The sequence below is a fragment of the Macrobrachium nipponense genome, chromosome 25, assembly GCF_015104395.2.
Source record: "Macrobrachium nipponense isolate FS-2020 chromosome 25, ASM1510439v2, whole genome shotgun sequence".
In the NCBI taxonomy this organism is placed as follows: Eukaryota; Metazoa; Arthropoda; class Malacostraca; order Decapoda; family Palaemonidae; genus Macrobrachium; species Macrobrachium nipponense.
In genome coordinates this window covers 65,670,115-65,695,523 of record NC_087214.1, presented here as the reverse complement: position 1 = coordinate 65,695,523, position 25,409 = coordinate 65,670,115, and the positions used below count along the sequence as shown (strand labels likewise).

The 25,409-nt window shown below is 42.9% G+C and overlaps 1 protein-coding gene across 2 annotated transcripts; it reads right to left on the bottom strand.

Moving 5' to 3' along the window:
• Positions 1–445: 445 nt before the first annotated feature.
• Positions 446–23,626, bottom strand: LOC135199482 (uncharacterized). Of its 2 annotated transcripts, none has more exons than XM_064227575.1 (6): positions 23,472–23,626; positions 4,902–5,125; positions 4,284–4,471; positions 2,519–2,673; positions 1,903–2,079; positions 446–1,133 (listed from the first exon to the last, which is right to left on the bottom strand). In XM_064227575.1, the coding sequence occupies exons 1-5, from the start codon at positions 23,479–23,481 to the stop codon at positions 1,916–1,918; spliced, it is 741 nt and encodes a 246-aa protein (XP_064083645.1). In that variant the 5' UTR covers positions 23,482–23,626; the 3' UTR covers positions 446–1,133; positions 1,903–1,915. The 2 variants fall into 2 exon arrangements, with proteins under 2 accessions (XP_064083645.1, XP_064083644.1); XM_064227574.1 differs by having other exon boundaries at positions 1,920–2,079.
• Between the last annotated feature and the right edge of the window lie 1,783 nt (positions 23,627–25,409).

Here is a 25,409-nt window from a genome sequence, read left to right as displayed (position 1 = left end):
CTTTTGTAATATCTTATACAGCCTAGCACAGAAATGCAGAGGCTGGCTAGGCCCTGTGCCAGAGCCCTATCCATGATGCTGAACTTTACACTCAGAAAGGTCCAAAGAATCCTGTCTTTCCTGTTATACAATAGGAAAAAGGTTGGTACATTGCAATAGTATCATCTGATGGAGATAAATGAGAACACACTATACCAGCCCCACTCCCACAAGGCCACTGGTCAAAGGAGATGGCGAGAACACGTCGTCAGATTGACATCTCAGGACGGGTCAGTTGTCATGAGGGATGAGAACTTCCAAGAAATTTCACACATTAATGACCTAACACTGTGGTTTCAAAGGCACCAAATCCAAACACTCAATATTTAAAAAAAAAAACTAACTACAAAAGCAACACACTAAATGCCATTTACAGAGTCACAGAAGTAACCAATGAAACAAGAAATTTGCAGACCACTAATTTATTCTTTAATTTTTTCTTAGAAGAAAAGAAATTTAGAATCTGGTAGTACAGTACAGCATAATCTTAAACGACGTACTATATAGCAGAGAACTGTAAAGAAGTCCCTTCCACTAAGGTTTTCAATTACTAAACTGCCCATATTCTTCAAACATATTAGAGCTCAAGAATCTAAAACTTTACTACTCAACAAGTCAGTTTAACAATCATTCACTACAAACTTATGTAATACTGTCATGGTTATTCAAGGCACTGTTTCTCAAATAAAACTACAATATTTGAGCATTTTAGTTCTCCAGTTTCATCCATTCTGACCTTTTTAGTCAGTCTAATAAAGTACACTTTCTTCTCGAGACAATAAGTAGTGACCTTCTAGGAGGAAAACATGTAACTCCAAAATAATAACTTCGTATCAACTGATTTCTTTACCATATATACTATAACTGAATATAGTACTGCCTGAAAAAGAGGTCTGCAATGCTCCTAGAAGCTGACTGGTCAAAGTACACACTAAAAGTGTATTACAAATCTACTAAATCCTACTTATAGTCAGACATTTTGTAAAAGCATTCTTGCTAATTAACTCATTAACTACATAGAAAAAGAAAACAACCCACAGTCCATCAGCATCTGTATGTGTTTTGTCTGTACTGAGTTAGCTCTCTGGAGACACCTGGAATGAATAAGAAAAATATGGACTGTAATGACATAGCAAGACTTGATAAAGAAAATATATACATCCATATGGTCCTCATTAAATTAACAGGAACTTTATTCTAAATATGTAAGCTTCCAGAAGGAATTTTTGCTATCTTTGCAACACAAAAAGGCAATACAATACTTGGAAAGCTATGTCTGACATGTGCATTTCCTCAATAAAAAATGGTAAACTGTTACAATATAGTCTACCGTGTAATAAATCTCCACATTTGGAAGAAAAACTTTTAATGGAATGAAATATGAAATCGAGACCAACAGCCAAGCACTGAGACATACAAGGTTATTAGAGCTGAAAGGGAAATTGAGAGTAAAAAGGTTTGTAATGGTGTAACAGGAGGAAGATCTTGTCGTTACACTATGAAATAATTGTTAGGAGAGGGTGGAAAGTAAAATGGAAGAAAGAGAATATGAACAGTAAAAAGAATGAAAAAGGCTGAAGGGAAAGGACACTACCAAGAACTTGAAGTAATGCCTACTGTGCACCATGTGAGATGTACTGAAGGCACTATCCACTAAAGAGACGAAACTATGATGCATTTTTTTCGTGCACAACAAGAAAAACATTGTATCAACACAGCAACAAAAATTGGTGAAAAATAAGACTTGAGTGTCTGGAGACTAGGTGGTATTGTTATAATAAGAAGCTCCTCTAATCATGACAAGATATTCAGGAAAATACAGAAATAAAAAGGTACTTGTATAAGCCACAACTCATTATTTACCTTTGTACTTTATTTACCTTTGTACTTTGTCATTTGCTCCTTCCTTCATGTAATCACAAATTTTCATCACAAAAGGATCAGTGAGCGCTTCCTTTAACTGTGGGTTTTCCAACAGATTCTTGGATAGTTTTTCTTCCTCTGTCAAATTGCTCTTTTCCATATGCAGAAATGTGTCACCTTGAGAAAAGCAAATTTTGTGATTAGATTGATGATGGAATACCAACGGGGAAATAGTAATAGTAGTATTAGCTTTCTTCCAGTTAAAAGAATCACAAAAGTGATTAATTAAAAAGAATCACAACAGTGATTAATTAAAAAGAATCCCAAAAGTGATTAATTAAATCCATATATAATCTACTAAAATCCCCAAGCATTCAGAAACAGGGCTCCTGTATTATAACCGTAATTCACATGCATTGCGCAATAATTCATGACTGGGCAGAACATCACACAACTGAAGTCATGTCTACTTTACTTTTGTATTATTTTGTACTTAATTACAGCTCCTGTATTGTAACACTAATACACAGGCATTACTGTACAAAATTTAAAAAGTATCTGAGGGACAAGGCCTACCTCACTTTCTGCAGACAGTTTTATATAATGCAAGACTCACCCAATACGTTGCACAGCTTTAGTAAAGTCTTCTTTACTTTTGCATTATTTTTGTACTTATTCATAGCTCCCTCTGGGTCTTGCTGGAATTCATTTAAAATTGGAAGCCATTCTGGATCTGAGAGAACATCCCTTACATCACTGTGAGATTCTAACCTTTGGGCAAAAGAAATTTACATCAAAATTAGTATTTCCATACATGATAATGCAAGCGTTCTAGAGCAGTTTGATGTCTTCTATAATACAAACTTGTTTTTTCATATTCTTGTTCTGCCACTGTAAAGGAACTAGACTAATCAAAAGTGCTAAAAACTACAAGTGGGTTCAGCAAAGGTTAGTTTTCTATCCAAGAGGTAGCTATAATGAATTATTTTTATTTTTATAGCACAGGTTTGCATGAAAACAACAACAGTTACAGGTACTCAAAACAAACTTGCTCCATTTTCTGTCAGTGCAAATCATTGCCTAACTCCAGGGCTGGACATAGGTACTATGAATTAATGATAAGCTGGTTCTTGCAACAAGTGAGACACCTCACACAAACATTTTTACCTACAAATCAGCTCTGGGTGCATTCCTTTCTACCTTTTCATTTGTTCTTACTGGTCTTGTCCCACCTAGCTGCCTTACTTCTTCATCTTTCTCTTGCTCCAAGTTTAATTTTACAAAAAACAAATTCTTTCAGCAAGTCATAATAGGATCTAAAAATATAACTCAGCAGTCCAGCAAAATTTACTTTTACCAAAAAAAAATAATGCTGAAGAAAGAGGGAACCTTACATAAGATGATAAATTGTCACCAAAATGTATGTGCAAACATTTTAAAATAATCACATGAAGTACAGACCACTATCTCACTACAGATGAATATCTAATTTATTGCAAAGATGATCAGAGAACCCAACCAATGTCAGTCCAACTATCTACCAACTCAAAGCTGTAGGACGACTCAGTCCATATAAAGTAGTCAGTGTTAACCATGATAGGACATCTTTCTGAACTGGGCAAATCAGTCCAAGGTGGTAAGCCTATCTGTTTTCGTACAGCAGGTAGATGAGTTAAAATTAAGATACAGCACGCCCACCCACAAGGCTACAGCGTGGGTGTGTGGTAAAAGTCCTTCTTAATAGCTTTTTAAACCAAATGGCTATCAGAGTTTGATAGTCAGTACTGAAGGGCCAAGGCAGTGACAAAGATGTTAAGACAAGCAGCAACCTATAGCTCTACTAAATGCATCACATTTCTTCTTCATCAACCCTCTTGAAGTCAGAGCAGGAAAAGATGCTATAAGACTCCACAATTTCTTCGTAGCACTACCAACCATAAGCTGCCTCTTGTATCAGGGAAAAAGATATCACTATTGCACATACCCAGAACCCTCATATGATACCATGCATCACCACTCATTGTTTTATAACTTGGCAGTGTTGCCAGTATCTTCATTTCTCTCTCTCACAGATCATTCTGTTTTATAACTTGGCAGTGTTGCCAGTATCTTCATTTCTCTCTCACACAGACCATCTTTTGTGACAGTTCTTATTAGTATTGTGTTTAACTATCCTTTGTGTTTATTATTTCGTGCTCTTCCTCTCCTTTCCTGTAACTGCATGTAACTTCACATCATAACCTCTCTTTCTTTCCAGCACGAGTCCACCCAGAGCTGAGGCAGATATAAACCCATCCAGCAATTTAGAAGAGTACATATATCAAGGATCAATTTCCTAACAAGAATTCTATCTCCTACAACAACCAATATGAATAACAAACCTCAGAGCAAGTTTCTCTTGGAAATCATTGGACACATTTGCTTCTACCATTGCCTCTTGTACTTCTTTAAGCACCAAATTAGATTCCGATGGTTGAGCTCGAATAAACGGCACATCCTCGGTGGGAATTGAACGGTTTGGTTTCAGTTCTTCAGGGGATACTGTACTGTCTGCTCTTCTCTGGTTATCCTTCAAAAAATATAAACAAGCTGTATGTACTGTATATTTCTTTATTGAGCTTTGTTTGATCATTAGCTAATGCATATTACATTACCCAGTTTCCTTTAGATGCACTTCTACTGAACTCCATATATTCCATGATAGGCCAAATATCTTTCACTTGCCACTTACAGCCTATATTTCTCTTAAAGAACTATGTAGTTCTACTATTTCTTAGTTGGTTTTAACAAGTGTATCTTTAATTCTTGTAAAAAAATAAAAATAAAATAAATAGGAAATAATATTCACAGTATCTCATTGATATATTTAAATCTTTACAGGATCAAACATATGTTACAATAGTATAAGTTACATAAGATGTTTGGTCTACATAATATTATACCAGTGGAACCTAAATTAAGTACGTATATGAATGTGCACATACAGTATAAAAACTCACTTTTTTAGGACGAGATGGTTTAGAGGGTCCGCCACCAAAGAGAAATCCTTTTTTCATTCCCCCAAAAGTTGCTGATGACTTTTGAGACATTTTCTTTTGTTCTGCGGCTTTCTTATCAGTATCATTTTGCTGCTCTTTCAATATTTTCTTTTCATTTTGTACCTCCTGATCAGCTCGTTCCTGCAGTCTCTGTAAGACTTCTGGAACATCTTCCAAACTTGGGACTGCAAAGATGTTATTGTTATAATACAATTAAGTTTGTTCATACTTACCTGGCAGATATATATATAGCTGTATTTCTGACGCTGTATTTCTGACGTCCGACAGAATTTCAAAACTCGCGGCACACGTAGTGGGGCGGCCAGGTGGTAGTACCCATTCCCGCCGCTGGGAGGCGGATATCAGGAACCATTCCCATTTTCTGTTCATATTTATTCATGACCCTTGTCTCCTGAGGGGAGGAGGGTGGGCACTCTAATTATATATATCTGCCAGGTAAGTATGAACAAACTTAATTGTATTATAACAATAACATTTTGTTCATGAAACTTACCTGTCAGATATATATATAGCTGAATCCCACCTTCGGATGGTGGGTAGAGACAGAATAGGATTTTTAGGAAACTTAAATTAAATAAAAGATTTACTTCTTGATTCCTTACCTGATAGCAAAGTAGACTCTGTGATTACTGTCACTTAAAGCCTGCTTATGCTTTTATCAGAGTTGCCAGCCAGGTTTGGACCTGTAGTGCTGGTGCACTCTGGATGCTCTGTCAACGGGGACGTGACCACAATGTGACAAGACCATCTAGCCAAACATATGGCAGTAACACAGCAACCGACCACCACCTGACCAACTAACCAAAAAACCCCTGACATTAACACTAAGGAATGGGAGATTTCCACAGAAGATCTCACCATCAACCAAAAACACAATAAAAACTAACCTAACTAAGCTAAGGGATAGGGAGAGAGCTACCTTCAGCCCCCAAAACTGTGTCTGCCAAAATGTAAGGCCCCAAAGAACTACAGTTCTCGTAAATCGTTCTCACATCCCGGAGGTAATGTGAGGCGAATACGGAATTGCTCCTCCAAAAGGTGCTATCAAGTATATCTTTGATAGACATATTCCTTGGAAGGCAAGAGAAGTAGCTACGGCTCTGACTTCGTGAGCTTTCACTTTAAAGAGGCTCAAATCAGTCTTCTGGAAAGATGAATGAGCCTCTTTAATGACGTCCCTCAAGAAGAAAGCAACAGCATTCTTCGACAACGGCAAATCTGGTCTCTTCACCGAGCACCAGAGATTACCTGAGGGACCTCTTATCTCTTTAGTCCTATTCACATAGAACTTGAGAGCCCTGACAGGGCACAGGGCTCTTTCTGGTTCTTGACCCACGAGACTCGACATTCCTTTGATTTCAAAGCTCTTCGGCCAAGGATTAGACGGGTTCTCGTTCTTAGCCAAGAAAGATGGGCTCAACGAGCAGACAGCGTTGTCCCCCTTGAAGCCCACTAGGCTACTGAACGCTTGGATTTCACTAACTCTCTTCGCCGTCGCCAGAGAAGCTAGGAAAAGCGTTTTTCATACAATCAACTTACCTGTCAGATATATACATAGCTAAGACTCCGTTGTCCCCGACAGAAATTCAAATTTCGCGCCACTCGCTACAGGTAGGTCAGGTGATCTACCGGCCTGCCCTGGGTGGCAGGACTAGGAACCATCCCCGTTTTCTATCATATTTTCTCTGTCGCCGGTGGTATCAACATTGTTGTTATTACCTCCTGACTTAGATTCATATTTCATCCTTTGATCATCGTTTTTCGGCTTTTTGGTGACGTATTTGGATCGTGTTTTGGCATTCGCTACAGTGGACTGTTTTTGGAATAACTCTTTTGGATTTTTCTCAGTATGTCTGATTCTAATGTGAGTGTGAGAATGTGTGTGAATGTAGGCTGCAGGGTGAGGATACCGAAAGCTTCGGTTGATCCTCACACTGTATGCCGTAAATGTAGGGGGTTTCAGTGTTCTGCTATTAATACTTGTAAGGAATGCGAGGGATTGAATGCAGAAGAGTGGAAGACTTTGACTTCTTATTTGAAGAAGTTAGAGAGGGATAGAATTAGACGATTGAAAGGTGTGAGTTCAAGGCCTATTGAGCCTTTCACTGATAATTCTAATCCTACTGATGTAGATTCTCCCTATGTATCTCATTCTCAGAGTGCTTTTTCGGATTCGGCATCGGAAATCGCCAATCTGAAAGCTACAATTAGAGACATGAAGTCCAAGATGGCTGACTTCAAAGGTAAGGCTAGTGAAAGTGAGCATTACAGTGAAGTGAGTTCTCCCAGTGTTGTGGAGGGGGCGTTTGATCGTCCCTGCGACGCTCCCAGGCCGAGACCTCTTCCAAGCTCACAAGCCCAGAGGAGAAGGAAAGTCGAAAGCCTTAAGGAGGTTGTGGGGAATCCCCAACGGTCAGACGTCCCTTCAGCTAGCTCTGCTTCGGGGCAGGCGGCTCAAGGGCGCTATAGAAAAAGCGTCCTTCGCGAGTGTTTCTCGTCCTCTCCCTCTCCCTCACCTAAACGAGGGTGGAAGGAATCGAACTTGTCGAGACCGCTGAAGCGTCATATGAAGCCTGACATAGATTCTAGTCCAGAGCGTTTCTCAGATGACGCTCCGTCTTCTAGCAAGAAAGCGAAGGGGGCGTCAGCGTCACCTGAAGTGTACGCGGAAGTACCCTTTCCTTCTTCTCCCCCGAGTGATGACGAAAGACGTCATGCACTGGACGTGGGAGAAGCGTCAAGAAAGATCATTATGGCAGTTCAAGAGCAACTGTCATCTCTAGTGGGAGTTTTAGCGCCACGTCGGAAGGACGTGACGCTTCCAATTAAGAAGTCTCGTCCTCTCTCACCTGTTCAACGAGAAGCGTCATACAGACGGGAAACGGCTAAACGTCTTACAGAAGCGTCTAGTTCGAGAGCGAGAACAGGTGCTTACGAGAGTTTCGTAACGCCAGAGAGACGTAAGACGTCTTTTAGACGCGAAGCGTCATTGGAAACGGAGCATAGACATGACGCTCCGTCCAATATTATGACGCCAAGTAGGACGCCTTTGGAGAGCGGAGCGTCTTCCAAGCGCGAAGCGTCATCGAGACGTCAGCAAAAGACGTCATCCATGACGCTTGGCGAACGGGAAGCGTCATGTAAGCGTGAAGCGTCTTCTAAAATTCTAGAGAAGCCGAAGCTTAGGACGCCTTCCAAGACCATTAGAGCGGGAAAGAGGAAGGAATATCATTCCCTTAGCCCCTCTCCTAGTAGGAGTTTGTCTCCTCAAGAAGAAGAACATTCGGAAAGGAGAGCGGAGACGCATGTAGAGCCCGAGTTAGAGGAAAACTCGGATGACGAATATAGTGGAAGAGAAGGTCTGTCTAACTATAAGGTGTTGACTACCCTACTTCTTGAGGAGTACGGAGACGAGTTGACGCCTGCCGCTCCTCCTTCTCCGCGCTCGCTCTTTTCCAGTGCTAAGACGAAGAAGCCTTCGTCTTTTCTCAAAATGAAACCCACCATATCGATGAAGAGAGCATTACATTCCTTAGACTCATGGATGAAGTCTAAGAAAGACTTAGTGAGGACAGTCTTCTGCATGCCTCCAGCAAGATTAGCTGGGAAAAGAGGCATTTGGTATCAGACGGGAGAGAATATGGGTATTGCTCTCCCTTCTACAACCGAAACAGATTTTTCGACTTTGGTTGACGCTTCACGGCGTCAAAGTCTCAATTCTGCACGGATTACGTGGGGAATTTCGGAACTGGATCATCTCCTCAAGGGACTCTTTCGTGTATTGGAAGTTTTTAACTTCTTAGATTGGTCCCTTGGGGTGATGTCCAAGAAAGCCCATGATTCGGAAGGAATCGAACCTGAAGCCCTGTTATGCATATTGTCTTGTATTGACAAGGCGGTACAGGATGGATCTTTTGAAATCTCCTCTTTGTTTGGGGCAGGTCTTTTAAAGAAAAGGACTGTATATGGCGCCTTCTTAACAAAGGCAGTCTCACATGCTCAGAGAGCAGCACTTCTATATGCGCCTCTATCTGACTTTTTGTTCCCTTCTCAGTTAGTAAAGGACATTGCGCATTCTTTAACTGAGAAGGCAACTCAGGATCTGCTGACGCAGTCAGCAAGAAAGAAGAAACCTGTTGCTGCATCGGACAAGAAAGGACCCAGTACAACGGTGCAGCCCTTTCGAGGTGGTCCGACCTCCAGACCTTCCACAAGGAGGAAGGCTCCAGAGAAGAGAGGTAGATCTGCTTTTCGTCCCTTTAAGAAGGGAAAATGAAGATTCTCTCCTCCAAGCACCAGTAGGTGCCAGGCTCCTGGGATTTGTGGAAGCCTGGACACTGATAAATGCAGACGCGTCATCTTTGGCGATCTTAAGGAGGGGATATCGTATCCCTTTCCTGAACACTCCTCCCCTAACGTCAATACCAAGGGAACTATCAGCCAAATACAAGGATCCTGTGCTGAGGGATACTCTTCGATCGATGGTGAACAAATGTGGGACAAGAGAGCGATAGAATTGGTACGGGATCAACACTCCCCGGGGTTTTACAATCGCCTTTTTCTGGTGGCGAAAGCCTCGGGAGGCTGGAGACCAGTACTGGACGTCAGCTCTCTGAACAAATTCGTTCAGAAGGAGAAGTTCTCCATGGAGACTTCGGCTTCAGTCATGGCGTCATTACGACAGGGAGATTGGATGGTGTCTTTAGATCTCCAGGACGCCTACTTTCACATCCCGATCCACCCTTCATCGAAGAAGTACCTCCGTTTCATGACGGGGGGAAGGATCTTTCAGTTCAGAGCCTTGTGTTTCGGCCTGTCCACAGCTCCTCAGGTCTTCACAAGCCTGATGAAGAATGTGGCGAGGTTTCTTCACCTAAAAGGAGTGAATGTCTCTATGTATCTGGACGACTGGCTCATCAGGGCCAGATCGGAGAGACAGTGCTTGGAGGACCTAAAGTTAACTCTGGATTTAATCAAAGCGTTGGGATTGCTTGTGAACCTCGAGAAGTCTCAGCTGACCCCCAGACAAGACCTAGTCTATCTGGGGATTCGGATGGATTCTCGGGGTTTTCGAGTTTTTTCCTTCGCAAGAGAGAATCGCAAAAGGTTTGCGGATAGTCTCTCTCTTCTTAGAGAAGCAACAAACGTCGGCGAGGGAATGGTTGAGCCTTCTGGGGACGCTTTCCTCGCTAGAACAATTCTTCCCTCTAGGAAGACTTCATATACGTCCGCTTCAATTCCTTCTCAAGAGGTCTTGGAGCTGGAAAACCGGACAACTGTCGGACGTTTTTCCCATTCCAGTGGAGATAAAGTCACACCTACAGTGGTGGTTGCTCCTCTGGAAGAGAACAAAGGGATCTCTCTAAGAACACAGAACCCAGACCTAGTGTTGTTCTCCGACGCGTCGGAGAGAGGTTGGGGAGCGACATTAGGCTCAGAGGAAGTGTCAGGCACCTGGGAACCAGCACAGGTGTCTTGGCACATAAACTGCAAAGAGCTCTTCGCCGTACATCTGGCCTTGAAGAGCCTAGAACCTCTGGTGTCAAACAAGGTAGTGCAAGTAAACGTGGACAACACCACCGCACTTGCCTACATTCGGAAACAGGGAGGGACGCACTCCTCGTTCCTTTACGAGCTCACGAGAGACCTACCTTACTTTGGACGTCTCACAGGAACATCTCCCTGCTGACAAGGTTCGTACAGGGAGTAAGGAATGTGAGGGCGGACAGGCTCAGCAGGAGGAACCAGGTCCTTCATACAGAATGGACACTACACGAGGAGTGTGTCTCGATCTCTGGTCTCTGTGGGGAACTCCTCATGTGGATCTCTTCGCAACATTCATTTCAAAAAGGCTCCCAGTTTTTTGCTCGGTCGTGGAAGATCCGAGAGCTCTTATGGTAGACGCCTTCCTGTTAAATTGGTCTCGAGTAGACGTATATGCTTTTCCCCCATTCAAAATCCTGGGGTTAGTAATGAGAAAGTTTGTGGCGTCAAAAGAGACGAGGATGACGTTAATAGCCCCCTTTTGGCCGGCCCAGGAATGGTTCACGGAGGTGGTAGAGTGGATCGTAGATTTTCCAAGATCCCTACCAAGAAGGATGGATCTTCTCAGACAACCACACTTCAAGAGGTACCACCAAAACCTCCCCGCTCTCGCTCTGACTGCCTTTCGACTATCGAAAGACTTGTCAGAGCGAGAGGCTTTTCTCGCGAAGTGGCAAGCGCGATCGCGAGAGCACGCAGAACCTCCACTACGAAAGTATACCAATCAAAGTGGGAGGTATTTAGAAGGTGGTGTAGATCCAAGAAGTTGTCCTCCTCCACTACCTCTATAGCGGAAATTGCTGATTTCCTGCTATTCCTGAGAGAAAAATCTCATCTAGCCGTATCCACAATAAAGGGATACAGAAGTATGCTCTCGGCTGTATTCAGGAACAGAGGTTTAGATCTGGCAGATAATAAAGATCTCCACGATCTCATAAGGTCTTTTGAGACTTCAAAGTCTAAGGAACCAGTACCTCCGAACTGGAACCTGGACGTAGTCCTAAAGTATCTGTCATCGGAAAGATTCGAACCTCCTCATCGGGCATCGTTTAGAGACATTACCCGAAAATGCCTATTCCTATTATCTTTAGCTACGGCAAAGAGAATTAGTGAATTGCATGCTCTGCAGGATAAAGTAGGATTCAAGGGAGACTCAGCGATTTGCTCGTTTAAGACCCTGTTTTTAGCGAAAAACGAGAATCCTACGAATCCCTGGCCTAAGTCATTCGAAGTCAAAGGCAGTCGAGTCTCGTAGGCAGAGAAGCAGAGAGGTCTCTATGCCCTGTTAGAGCTCTGAAGTTCTACCTTCAGAGAAAACATCAATGGGAGGCTCTAGACAAGGTCTTTGGTGCGCGGTAAAAGACCCCACAAGACTGATGTCCAAGAATGCGCTGGCATTCTTTGTAAGAAAAGTCATTACAGACGCTCATAAGGCCTGTCCTGACGAACAGTTACAACTGTTGAGAGTAAAAGCTCATGAAGTGAGAGCTATAGCGACGTCTCTCTCGTTTCATAAGAATATGTCGCTTAAAAACATCATAGATACGACATTTTGGAGATGCAACTCAGTATTTGCATCTCATTACTTGAAAGACGTGCGTGTGACATATGAGAAGTGTTTTTCTCTAGGTCCTTTCGTATCGGCGGATACGATTCTGGGTACGGGAGCCGACACCAATCCTTAAATGTATACTTTTCTTCTTTTTGGATATGGTCAAGAGTCTCTTCGAACAATGGAGGACTTAGGCTAGCACGGGCGGCCGTCTATGTTGTTCAGTAAGAGAATTCTTGTCATATCCAATTAGTTGAGTATAATTTTTTTTTTTGAAAATTATGTATGTGTGCGTAGTGGTTTTGAGTTACGGTTGTTGTGACGAGTTCGGGGATAACTCGGAACAATCCTTAGTTCTAACATATGGTTAGGATCAGGTGGTCGGGATTGGTTGTGTGCTCCTTCATAAGGTGTATTGTCATATAAGTGGATCAGCACCCATTGACAAAGTCCTTTTAGGCTCTGCCGAGTAAGCGGATAAGACCCCATCGGCAGACCCACAAGAACTCTTGGCCATAGATCATATATCTCGCTAAAGTTTCTTGAGGTGATGCAGACTACTGGGCAAACACCCACGAAGTCTACCACCTATCAGGTAGGAACCAAGGTTTTATTTATACCTACAACATATGTTGTTTACCTGTCTATTCCATATAGAAGCTGTCTCTTACCCTCCACCGAAGGGTGCCAATCAGCTATGTATATATCTGACAGGTAAGTTGATTGTATGAAAATGATATTGTTATGTTACAATAAAGTTTCATACATACTTACCTGGCAGATATATACAATTAAAGGCCCACCCAGCCTCCCCGCAGGAGACAGGTGGAAGAGAGAAAATATGATAGAAAACGGGGATGGTTCCTAGTCCTGCCACCCAGGGCAGGCCGGTAGATCACCTGACCTACCTGTAGCGAGTGGCGCGAAATTTGAATTTCTGTCGGGGACGACGGAGTCTTAGCTATGTATATCTGCCAGGTAAGTATGTATGAAACTTTATTGTAACATAACAATATCATTTTCTCGTCAAGTCCCTTAGAGAAGCTTCATGGAGAGGCTCAAAGGGACTTAGCATAAGATGTTTCAAAACCACATCGAGATTCCATGAGGGCGGTCTTGCTTGTGGAATCTTGGTGGTTTCGAACGACCTTAACCCCCTTCAGCACTGGGACGTACACATGTACGTCTTTTACGGTACAGTAATAAAAGACCGGGACGTACGCGTGTACGTCTTTCATCCCTCTTCGGAAAGCAAAGCGTTTTCTTTAGCTTGGATGGTTTCCAGACACAGTATTGTGTACGAGAGAGGTGCTGAAGCTCCACCCACAATTCATTCTAACCAATGAGCGTCCGATGGACGTCGTGACGTCATTTTCATATGGGATATTAGGAGGGGTACTGGCCAACATATACCAGTGCGCCTCAGGCTATTATCTGAGAAGGATGATTACGATTTGTCCGTAAACCATGTAGATTTGAATTCCAAATCTTTTTCCCCTTTTGATTGCAGTTATTTTATGTTTTTTTTTTTCAGTATCATGTCAGATGGATAGTGTTTCAGAGTCAGGGTCTGAGTACCTGCCAAATCTATCAGATGATGATTATAGTGATAATTTTTTAGAGGTTGACAGTGACAACGAGTGTTTGGAAGACATTGAACCTCTTGTCGATGAAGGCTGGCGGTTCATAACTGATCCATCTTGTGACTTGCGCCCAGACCCACCCCCCCCTGATTCACGGAGGGTGGCAATGGGATTCCTGCTTATACACCAGATTTCACCTGCTTACGTGATTCATTTTTTTTCCTTTTTTGTGATTATGTAATTGACAAATTGTGTGAATGGATGAATGCTCGGGCAGAGTAGTACTTTCATTCAACAGGAAAGCGTAAGGTGAAAGGACTTCTATGGAGGCCTGTTACTCGTGACGAGATGGGTTTTTTACAGCTTGCTTATGATGATGGGGGTGAAAAAACTGCCCCATATGTATATAAGTATTGGTCACGAGATGCTGTTTCTTTTATTATTATTATTATTTTATTATTATTATTATTATTATTATTATTATTATTATTATTATTATTATTACTGTTTTATTATTATTATTATTATTATTACCAGCTGCCTAAACATTCATTGATGTATATGCTGTTTCTGTATGAAACCTAGGAATAACTGTTTCAGTAAGAAAAACTAGTACTGCTCTTACCACTACTTACCTATTTTACTACTACTTTACTACTTTTTCTGCTACTTTATTTCTATTACTTTACTGCTATTTCTACTACTTTATAACAGTTCCTACTTCTGCAATTACTTTTTCTACTAAATATTCCTATTTTTTCCGATATTCTTACTATATTTTTTGTAATTTTTTGACAATGGGGTAAAAAATATTCATTGATATCCATACACACAATGTTTTCACATAAGAATATGAAGGAAAAATATGAATAACATAAAATTTCAGTGGGAGCAAGTAATGATTGATACTCGCGGTCGACAGGGGGTCTCATGCGGTATGCAAGCATTAGCAGCAATGTAGCAGGCCAGTGGCGAAGGGGTTAAGAGATCGTGCAGATCCTTATTGTCGGAGAGGTCCAGTCCTCTGTGGCGAAAAACGGCAGACAACGTACTCCTATAACCCTTGATTGTAGGAACTGCCAATTTCTGCACATTTCTTAGATAGAGTAAGAAATCTGCTATCTGATTCACAGAGGTCGTGGAAGAGGAAATTCCTTCCTTTTTGCACCATGCCCTGAAGGAGGACCACTTAGACTGGTAGACAGCTCTTGAAGAGGCTCTTCGAGCATTAGCGATTGCTCTCGCAGCTGCCTTTGAAAAGCCTCTTGCTCTGGCCAACTTTTCGATAGTCTGAACGCAGTCAGAGCCAGAGCGGAGAGGTTTTGGTGAAACCTTTTGAAGTGAGGCTGTCTGAGTAGATCTCTCCTCCAGGGCAATGTTCTTGGGAAGTCCACAAGGAATGTCATGACCTCTGTGAACCACTCTCTTGCTGGCCACATTGGGGCAATCAGAGTCAACCTTGTCCCTTCTGAAGCTGCGAACTTCCTCATTACCTCCCCCATGATCTTGAATGGGGGAAAGGCGTAAAGATCCAGGTCCGTCCAGTTCCAGAGCAACGCGTCCACTGCAATTGCCCCTGGATCCAGAACCGGGGAGCAATACAGAGGAAGCCTCTTCGTCCTTGATGTAGCGAACAGGTCTACTAGAGGACGTCCCCACAATGTCCATAATTGTTGACATACTTCCTGGTGCAAGGTCCATTCTGTTGGTAGAATCTGATTTCGTCGACTGAGAAGGTCCGCCCTGACATTCTGAACCCCTGCCACGAATCTTGTCAGGATCTTGATGCGCCTTGCGTCTGCCCATAGCAGAACCTCTTTCGCCAGGAGAAAAAGGGATCTGGAGTGAGTTCCTCCCTGATTCTTTAGATATGCAAGGGCTGTGGTGCTGTCTGAGTTGACTTGAACAACCTTGCTTGACAGTTTGTATTCGAAGAACTGCAGCGACAGGAATATCGCTGCCAGTTCCTTTACATTGATGTGCCAGGCTACCTGTTCCCCTCTCCAGGAGCCTGACACTTCCTCCCCCCCCAGTGTTGCTCCCCAACCGGAAATGGAAGCGTCTGAGAACAACACTAGGTCGGGGCTCAGAAGATTTAAGGAGAAGCCCTTCGTAACTTCTGAGGGTCGAGCCACCATCTTAAGTGGCCTTTTACCTTGTTTGTTGAGATCCTTAGGATCGCATTCAGGTCCTCTTTCGACTTCCATTCTTCCGCAAGGAAAAATTGAAGAGGCCTGAGGTGCAGTCTTCCCAGCGAGACAAACTTTTCTAGCGAGGAAATGGTGCCCAGCAGACTCATCCACTCCCTCACCGAACAAGCTTCTCTCTCTAGGAAGGCTGCGACTTTCTCTAACCCCAGTCGCTGACGTTCCTGGGATGGAAACGCCCGAAAAGCCACTGAATCCATCTGAATCCCCAGATACACGATGGACTGTGTCGGGGTCAGATGCGACTTTTCGGAGTTGACCAAAAGACCCAGAGACTTTGCTAGGGCTAACGTAAACTGAAGGTCCTTCAGACATTTCTGCCTCGACGACGCTCTGATCAGCCAATCGTCGAGGTAGAGGGATATCCTGATCCCTGACGAATGGAGCCACTTCGCTACATTCCTCATTATCATTGTGAAAACCATCGGGGCCGTGCTGAGACCGAAACAAAGGGCTCTGAATTTCCAAACCCTGTTGTCTAAGACGAATCTCAGGTACTTCCTTGAAAGACGGGTGGACGGGGACGTGGAATGTACGCGTCCTGCAGGTCCAGAGACACCATCCAGTCGCCAGGTCTCAAGGCTCCCAGCACCGACTGAGGCGTCTTCATTTTGAACTTGATCTTTTCTACAAAAAGATTGAGCCTGCTCCCATCCAGGACTGGGACGCCAACCTGACGACTGCGTTCGGCACTAGGAAAATCCTGTTGTAGAAGCCCGGTGACTCCAGGTCCAAGACTTGTTCCACCGCTCTTTTTTCGACCATCTGGTCTAACAGATCGAAAAGAATACTTTTCTTCTCTCCCTGATAAGATGGAGAGAGGTCTCTGGGAGTTGATGTTAAAGGAGGAGGATGTAAAAAGGGGATCTTGTACCCTGCTCTACTATCTTGAGAGTCCAAGGATCCGCCCCTCTCTGCCTCCATGCCTCCGCAAAGAACTTCAGTCTGGCCCCGACTGGCGTCTGAAGGACAAGATCTTCATTTGGTGGTTTTGGTTTTAAATGAAGCTCTTCCTCTCGAAAAACCTCTCCCTCGAGGAGCTGCTCTCGAGGGGGTGCCCCGCGAAAGGGTTTGACTTTCTTCGGGGGTTTACTGAATGCCGATGTGGAAGGAACTGCTGGACGTCTTGAAGACTGTACCAAGAGGTCCTGGGTCGCCTTCTCTTGCAAACTCGTTGCAAGATCCTTTACCATAGCCTGGGGAAGAGATGGTCCGAAAGAGGCGCAAAGAGCAATTCCGCTTTCTGAGCGGGAGAGACCGACTTAGCGGTAAAATTGCATAAAAGAGCTCTTTTCTTCAGGAAAGCAGTTCCAAAATGAGAAACTAGCTCCTCCGAACCATCCCTGACGGCCTTGTCCATACATGACAACACGCTGGACAGCTCCCCCAGACTGAGAGAATCAGGACTTCTAGACTGAAGGTCTAAAACTCCCAGGCACCAGTCTAAGAAATTAAAGACATTCAAGGTGCGAAGCAGTCCCTTCAAGTGGTGGTCCGTCTCCACAGGAGTCCAGGACACCTTAGCAGACGATAAGAGAGACCTCCTCTGAGCGTCCACTAAACTGGAGAAGTCACCCAGAGCGGACGAAGGAACCTTTACTTCCACGTCCTCCTTGGTTTCATACCAAATTCCTCCTTTCCCGGCGAGTCTAGAGGGAGGAAGGGCGAAAGTGGTCTTGCCCTGATCCTCCCTTCGAGACATAAAATCTTGAAGTTTCTTGAAAGCCCTCTTGGTCGACAGCGAGTATTTCTTCATTTCGACGAACTCAGGGGTCTTAACGGTCTTGGAAGACGAAAGTTGAGAGGGAGGAGACCTAGGGGCTGCCGGCTGGAACTTCTCCCCGAAGGATGAACGTAACAGCCTGACAAGAACCTTATAGTCCGAGACAGCTGAAGCTACCGGAGGTTCTTCTTCGACGGAACTCCCTGGACTACTAAGTTCCCCTTCCTCCCTAAGAGGAACTGGAGAACGTCCATCAGGAGAGGGCGTTCGTCCAGCAGTCTCAAGCCTGAACAAAGACTTCCGTTGATTGGAAGTACCCGCTACAGGTACGGAATCGCCCTTACGACGATCCTTAGAAGGACGGACATCATGTGAAAGAGGAGCGTCCTTAGAAGCAACGGGAACTGTCTTAACAGACACGTCCCTACGAGAGGAAGCGCGAGCTTCCTGACGAGAGGCGCCAAAAGCGTCCTGCTTAGCCAAGCAAGCGTCCTGCTGAGCGTCCTCAAAAGCGTCCTGCCTCGTTCGAAAAGCGTCCTGCTTCGAACGGCGAGCGTCCTGACGAGCGTCCTCAAAGGCGTCCTGTCGAGAACACAAAGCGTCCTGCTTCGAACGCCGAGCGTCCTGCCGAGCGTCCTCAACAGCGCCCTGCCGAGAGCGCAAAGCGTCCTGCTTCGAACGCCGAGCGTCCTGGCGAGCGTCCTTTACTGAGAGAGCGAAAGATCTACTCGGAGAACGAGAACGGTGACGATCCGGAGGTGGAGAGAGAGACGAACGAGACGAGAGAGAATGAGACTGCTTCGTCCTCTTGACGGGCAGCCTAACGTCCTTTCTACGCTTAGGCTCGACTGCTGCTGGGCGAGTCCTCTGAGCCATAAGCGACGTAATCTGGTCCTGAAGGGACACTAGGATATCCTTCGTAGGTGACGAAGGAGCAGAAGAAGGGGCAGGACTGACCTGCGAGAAGGCGAGGGGCGAGGGGACGCCATCCTTCTAGCAGGTACAGCTATCTGCCTCTCAGGTGAACACGCCTGTGCGTGGAAACCAACGTCCTCGTCGGTAGAAACCCTACCTCTCTTCTGAGGAGGAAAGGCGTCATACGCATCCTCTGACGAAAGCGGAGACATAGGACGTGAAGCGTCCTCAAAGCGAAAAGTCCTTTTCAACGGACGCGAGTCTCTCCGAGCGCTCCACCCCTTGCGCGGGGAGGACGCTTCGGAGGACGAAAAGCAATCCTTCAGGACACGCGCTCGTGCGCGCTCCTTGGCAGCCTGGGATTTAGCAACAAGGCCTGCCGAAGGGACGCCAGATCGGTGGGGAGCCCCCGTAACCCTCTTGCGGCTTTCGACATACCCACTCCCTGAGTCCTGGGAGTCCGATAGAGGTCTAGGCCTAGAGGCATTATGGGGCCGATCTGACGCCCCCTCCACAACACTAGGGGCACTAACACAAACTTTCACAGGGCCAGTTTCTAGGGCCAAAACTTTCGATTCAAGAGCGCGAATAGACTCAAGAATCAGAGAAAGGGTGTTACCTTCTCCAGACACAGCACTGGGGCCCGAAGGCAACAAAACAGGATTAGGTTGAGCAAAATCTACTGGTGTTAGAGGAGGAGAAATGTTACATTCCTTACCTTTCGTAGAACTGCTCTTGGAGGAAGACCTCCTGACTCTATCGCGCTCCAATTTACGTCGATAGGTCTCATACATCTTCCATTTATCATCATCCAAATCCTTACATTCATTGCACCGATCATCAACCAAGCAAACATGCCCCCTGCAATCCATACAAACTGTGTGAGGATCAACTGAAGGTTTAAGAAGCCTCACCTTACATTCACTCCTCACACACACTCTGAAACTTCCAGTACTTGATCCCGACATCATGTACACAGAAAAACCAATCCAAAATCAAAAACCAATCCACTATTACGCGTGCCAATCCAACAATCCAGAAGTCGATACCAAAAGTCAATCCAGATAATTTAAAGCGAGATAAATCAAAAATCCTAGACGGAGGTACTGTAAACAGTTGTTTGCAGCACCGGCGACAGAAAAAATATGAACAGAAAATGGGAATGGTTCCTGATATCCGCCTCCCAGCGGCGGGAATGGGTACTACCACCTGGCCCGCGAGTTTTGAAATTCTGTCGGACATCAGAAATACAGCGTCAGAAATACAGCTATATATATATCTGACAGGTAAGTTTCATGAACAAAAGAAACGTTTTTAGAGGAAATGAATACAAATTTGAGGACTCTTGAAAATGCAAATCCATAAATAACAAATAACAAACACTTGCAAAATAAAAAATTTATCGCAACATCTGCTCTTTACTGGGTAATGTTTAATTTTCTTTCCTTACAAAGCCTTATATTTCATACATATTTCATAGTGAAGAATAAAGACCACTCAATTTTTCCCAAGGCTAAGGTTAACAAAATGTGGGAGTAGCAGTTGTATTCTGTCCAACCAAACCAAGAAAATGATCGACCAAATTAGTACAAAATCTGCCAAAAATTGACAAGGGTGCAAGAAATGGACAGAGGGAACATGAGCTACTCCCAGGAGAAGGGAAGCTACTCCATCACTTATCTCCTACTCAATTCAAACTGTAAGGATTTTAGTTATGGGATGAGTCCCTATACAAAAAAAAACTCAGATATTTTATAGTATTTGGGTAGATATCTAAAAGTCAATCTGTGCCAAGCCGTGAAATAGAGACCCTGTGGCAACAGTTCCACCATGACTTCAGTACCTAACATACTCAATTCTCCTAAATGAATGATTTCTCAAATATGCAATACATGTGGCACTGAATTTCTTTTGCCCAGCTATTTGCAAGATGTACGGCTCCTACTTCATAAGAGTATATAGCCAATACTTAACTGTAGGGCTGAGTCAACGTGCATTTCTCCTTTGCCTTCTTTTTCTCTTGAATGCTAAATATTTAATTTAATTTGATTTATAAATGGACTAATGACCTGGCACTAGAACTGTTTGGTTATTCAGTGTACACTGTGAAGCGTTAGTCTTTTATGAACAATGACCATGGAAAAGGCATTCCATGTTCCACCTTCCTCTTACAAAAGCCTTGATCCATTCAAAAAGCTACTCTGTTTTTAACATTACCATATCAAAATATAAATGGTATTGTGATATTATGTATGTGAAGAATCTGCTATGGTTCTGTTCCATAGTTCTGTCTCCCTGTCAAGGCATCTGGTTTTACACATGCAAACAAATTACAGTGTGCTACAAATTAATTTTAAAATTGCTTACATGTTAGATAACTAGCACCATTCTCCTGGTTTGCACCCAAGAATTTGACCTGAATGCAGTAGTTTCCAAGACTTGACAGCAACTAGAAATCAAAAACTTCTTGTCTATTAATAACTGCAGGGTCCAGTTCCCCAAAGCGATCACTGTCTATCAACAAGGGTTGATGGAGATGAAAAGGTGAAAAGGAGTCAATGTATATATATGGCTGAAGGTAAAAAAACATGTCTTCATTATATGAGGAGTGATGGGTATTCAATGCTATACAGAAATCCTGGACAAATAAAGAAAACAGATAGCACCTGAACATGCAAATAAAATGAAAAGTAAAGAAGAAAATGAAGACCAGGAAAAATTAGCTATGTTTTTCACTGGGACCTTAGGATATGGACCCAACACACACAAGTGCCACCATCATCAGCAGGCCTTAGCCCCTGATTGCTAGGCAATCTATGTCTACAGCACCTTGTTCCTTCCTTTCTCGCCCTTTTGTCTCAAACCACCTATCTAGAAAGGGTACACATACAAGTAAGGAAGTCCTCGCTTATCAGTGGCGTCGGTTAACAGCATTTTGGGCTTATGGTGCTTGGCTAACAACGCTAAGCAATTTTCGGTGTTTAAAAGCTGTTTATCAGCCCCATTAAGCAGTTAATGGTGGCAATAAGCGGTTTATTAACACTTACATTGTCATAAACACCATTTATTACTATAATACTTATCGGCAATTTTCAGCTAGCGGTGCTCGGCTGGGAACAAAATCCAAGCCGTTAACCGGGGACTGCCTATAAAAAATATTCCTGTACACTTCCTGTACCAAGTGTAGGCCTACCCCTACACCTCAAACTATCAGACAGCTAGCACAATCTCAAAAACCATCGCAAAGAATGGTGCCAACAAACTGCCTGCCCTGCATTCACTAAAAACTCAGAATTATTAGAACATTAACACCAGCTGATCTTACTTAAAAGAAAATATGAAATTTGATGGTCATAAAAAATTTGGACTCATAACTTATTTAACAGTGAAACAGGGCCATGTAAAAAGAAAACATAGATCAAGCCATGAAATCTCTGAAGATGAAAAATTACACCGATAAACTTCACTTAGATACGAAAAGCTAAAAGCTTGAAAATTTTCTGACAAAGAAAAATGTACCCAAACAACTAAATTTAAAGGCTTTTGCAACTCACTCCCCAAAGCTGACAATACAGTAGGACTACAGGTATACTAGTACAATATCTCCTTTGGCACTAGAAAGATATGACAATCACACACTACACCTGATGAGATCATAGAATGCGTCAAAATCGAATAGATTTGGCAACGCTACAATTATGGACAAGTTATAATAATATCAGGTCATTCATACTGATTACAATAAATTAGCTACTCTCAGGTCGAACCTAACCTAGCTAGAGGTTGAGCCGTTGAAATCAACACGGTAGGCCAGGTAGGTTATATGCCTATATATGAAGGAGTGTCAAGTTCACCAATAAATATATCCTCATTTCATGTAAATATTCATGACTTAAACGACTAATTTAGAAGAGAAGAAGGTAATTCTAAAGAATAGTTCCGCACGGACTGCAAGGAATGTAACCGCGGATACGACATACACTATACTCTGTTTTTTTCCATCTGTCCATCTGCCTGTGGTGTTTTTGTATGGTAACACTGCGTCCCGGGCTTTAGATAGTTACGCTATGTGTAAGTTTTAGGTAAATAAAAGGATATCTGGGTGTATATTTGCAACTGAAAAGTGTTTTAATAATTTACTGTATGCGAATTACACCGTTAATATTCGAAATAGGATATTATTATAATCGTTGAATGTAAACTGAATGTAACTATATCTAAAGCCCGGACGCAGTGTTACCATACAAAAACACCACAGGCAGATGGACAGATGAAAAAAAACAGAGTATAGGGATTGGGGCGTCCAATGTATTTTGCTGTGTTTAGTACTGGCCCCTGGGGGTTAATTACAGTCGTTCAAATAAATATTACTTAAAATTCTTGTTAAGGAGGTAAAACTGCATAGTAAATCCGCAACCGCATAGTCTAGGCCGCCCTGGAATAGTACCCTAGATCTACCAAGAAGAAAGTGTAGGCCTTCCTATGTCTTGGGTACTAGGCCTAGCTATATCCATGGGATGCGAGACGACCTTCCTTAGGCTAAGCTGGGTAGTACCTAGCTAGGTAGTACTACTTCTGTCTAGGAGTGATTACGTTAAATTAGGTTAGAGTTTAATAGATCATTAGATACATAACACTAAATATAGGTACATTGCAAAATCAACAACCTGACTGGTCTAACTCCATCAGAACATTCAATTTTGAACCTTGGCCACCTCTACCTTATCCCTTGTTACCTAATAGTAGCTATTGCTAGGCATATAGGCCAATTTAACTTGGTAAAAATGATGCGAATTTGATGGATATTAACGAAATAGGCCTAAAATATATTTGAAGAGGCCTAAAGGATGATATAAAGAGATACCTAACTTCGCTCCCCAGGAACTAGGTACTACCTACAGATTCCTGCCAGTTAGGTCACTACTTCAACAATTAACGTGTTATTTATTAAACTGATTAAATCGACCTTATTAAATATCTTCTCACCCTCTGCCATGGCTTCAGGAAGCGGCTGTTATTTAAAAGAGGTGAAGGAATCACTTCCACTAAACTGGGACAAAACACGTTCTCAAATCTACTGATGACAAGCGATCAGCTGTTCCGGTTGCCATGGCAACAGGAGGACAGTCGAAGTCTTGCGAGTTAATTCTCTCTCTGGTAACTTCTGACAAATGTAATGCTTCTGGAGATTATGTGTATTGATAAAAGTTATTTAAATACAATAGGAGAATTTAAAACCGTTTTACCTCGCTGTTTGAAGGACATAATGTTATTTCAATAGTCCGAGAATTCTTAAACAATGATAAACTTCAGCTAGTTCGTCCATTTTTTACTTGCTTGACGTTCTCTTGCTCTCATCGTCGACAGTCTTTCATAGCATTTGCATGTGCCACGGTCGTAAGACTAGAAGCACCGTACATACACAAAGCTGTTATATTATTCCCTTTCATAAGGTTTAGTCTCTGGAGAAACAACACATTCCTGCACCCATAGAGACTTGAACAGAATCAGTTTGCTTTGACTGCATCTCCTGTGTGGCCAAGATCTGTCAAAAAAGTCAAATAAATTTGGTCCGAGGGTTGACCGAAAGATTGAGGAATGCAGCCAAAAGTATTCAACATAACATAAAAACAATAAAACTACAATATTACAACTGGCTACAATACAACATGATAGGAAAAACTACAACAATACAACTGGCTACATGTAGCTAAAGTTTAGTAACCCAGTCGGCGTCGTTTTACAATAACCAACCAAACGATTGCAGGACTTCCTCAAAATATGTCAAGGTCTATCGAAGGTGCAGTTAAGTAATGCATATATTGAAAGGATAACATCTCCAAACCAAAAGACTGTCGTTGATTACATTGGTGTTAGAAGAATTCCCGTCAACTGGTTGCTCACAGGAAGACAATGATGTCTTTCTTCTTCTTCTTCTGCAGATGTGGAAGTGTGCAGTTATCTTCACTGAGCTGTCAGTGAGGCGGGTATGGTTTCCATTCCTCAACCTTTACCTGGAACATTCAGTCACTGGCCTTCAACCTTAGGAGCTAATTAGCATACAGCCAAGACGTTATCTGATCCATCGCCAGAGCAGCTCTGAAGACAATGTTTACAAGTACAGCTTTTCATCTCTCCTCTGTTCTGAGATGGAGGCCCTTTTTGTCCAAAACAAAAAGAATTGTCTTCCCTTCTCAAAATCAATGCTCATCCAGATAGTCTTTACTCAAAAGGTCCATAGGGTTCTTGAATTAATGAGGACTGGCAAGTCATTTAGCTAAGATGCCTTGAAGGTTACAGTTCTGAAGGTGTCTGTGACTGATTGAACTGGATCTTGGATTTTTGCATTTTTGCACCTAAATGTGAAATCACGAGGTAAACCTTCTTTTTGGATACGTCCTTCAGCTAGCGTAGCTATAACAAGAGAATCCTAATTTATAAGAATAAAGAAAAATGGCGAGGGATAAAAAAAAATGGCCTGGAATAAAGAAAAATGCTTTTTAAAAACTGTGTAAATAAAAATGAAAGTAAAAATATTGAAAATTAAAATAAAATAAGAAAAATCAATACAAATAAAGACAAACATAAGGAAATAAAACTGAAGGTAAACATCTCTCATAGGTGTTTATCAGCCAGCAACAGTAGTCGCAGTACCACTTATAATGGTGACCCATAAGGAATTACAGTAAGATATTTCCCATGAGGATCTACTATTGTCCATACATGTAAGCTTTATAGATCCCAGTATCAACCAGTTAACCAGTTCCAGAAGAGCGATCCCTCCTGAAAGCATTATCTACTGGAGTAAGGCAGGAGCTATTGGCTCATATGGCCGGCAATGATGTTAGGCATTCCACCATATCTGAAGGAAGGTCAGACAAAGTTTTGGTGGAATCTGAGTCTTGCAAGAGGTTTTAAGTGGAA

Excerpts from the sequence above, each read along its gene's own strand:
- LOC135199482 (XM_064227574.1), bottom strand. Across the intron at positions 2,674-4,283 it reads CAAGAGAAACTTGCTCTGAG|GTTAGAATCTCACAGTGATG; the intron begins GTTTGTTATTCA and ends TTTTGCCCAAAG. Across the intron at positions 2,080-2,518 it reads AAAGCTGTGCAACGTATTGG|GTGACACATTTCTGCATATG; the intron begins GTGAGTCTTGCA and ends GCTTTTCTCAAG.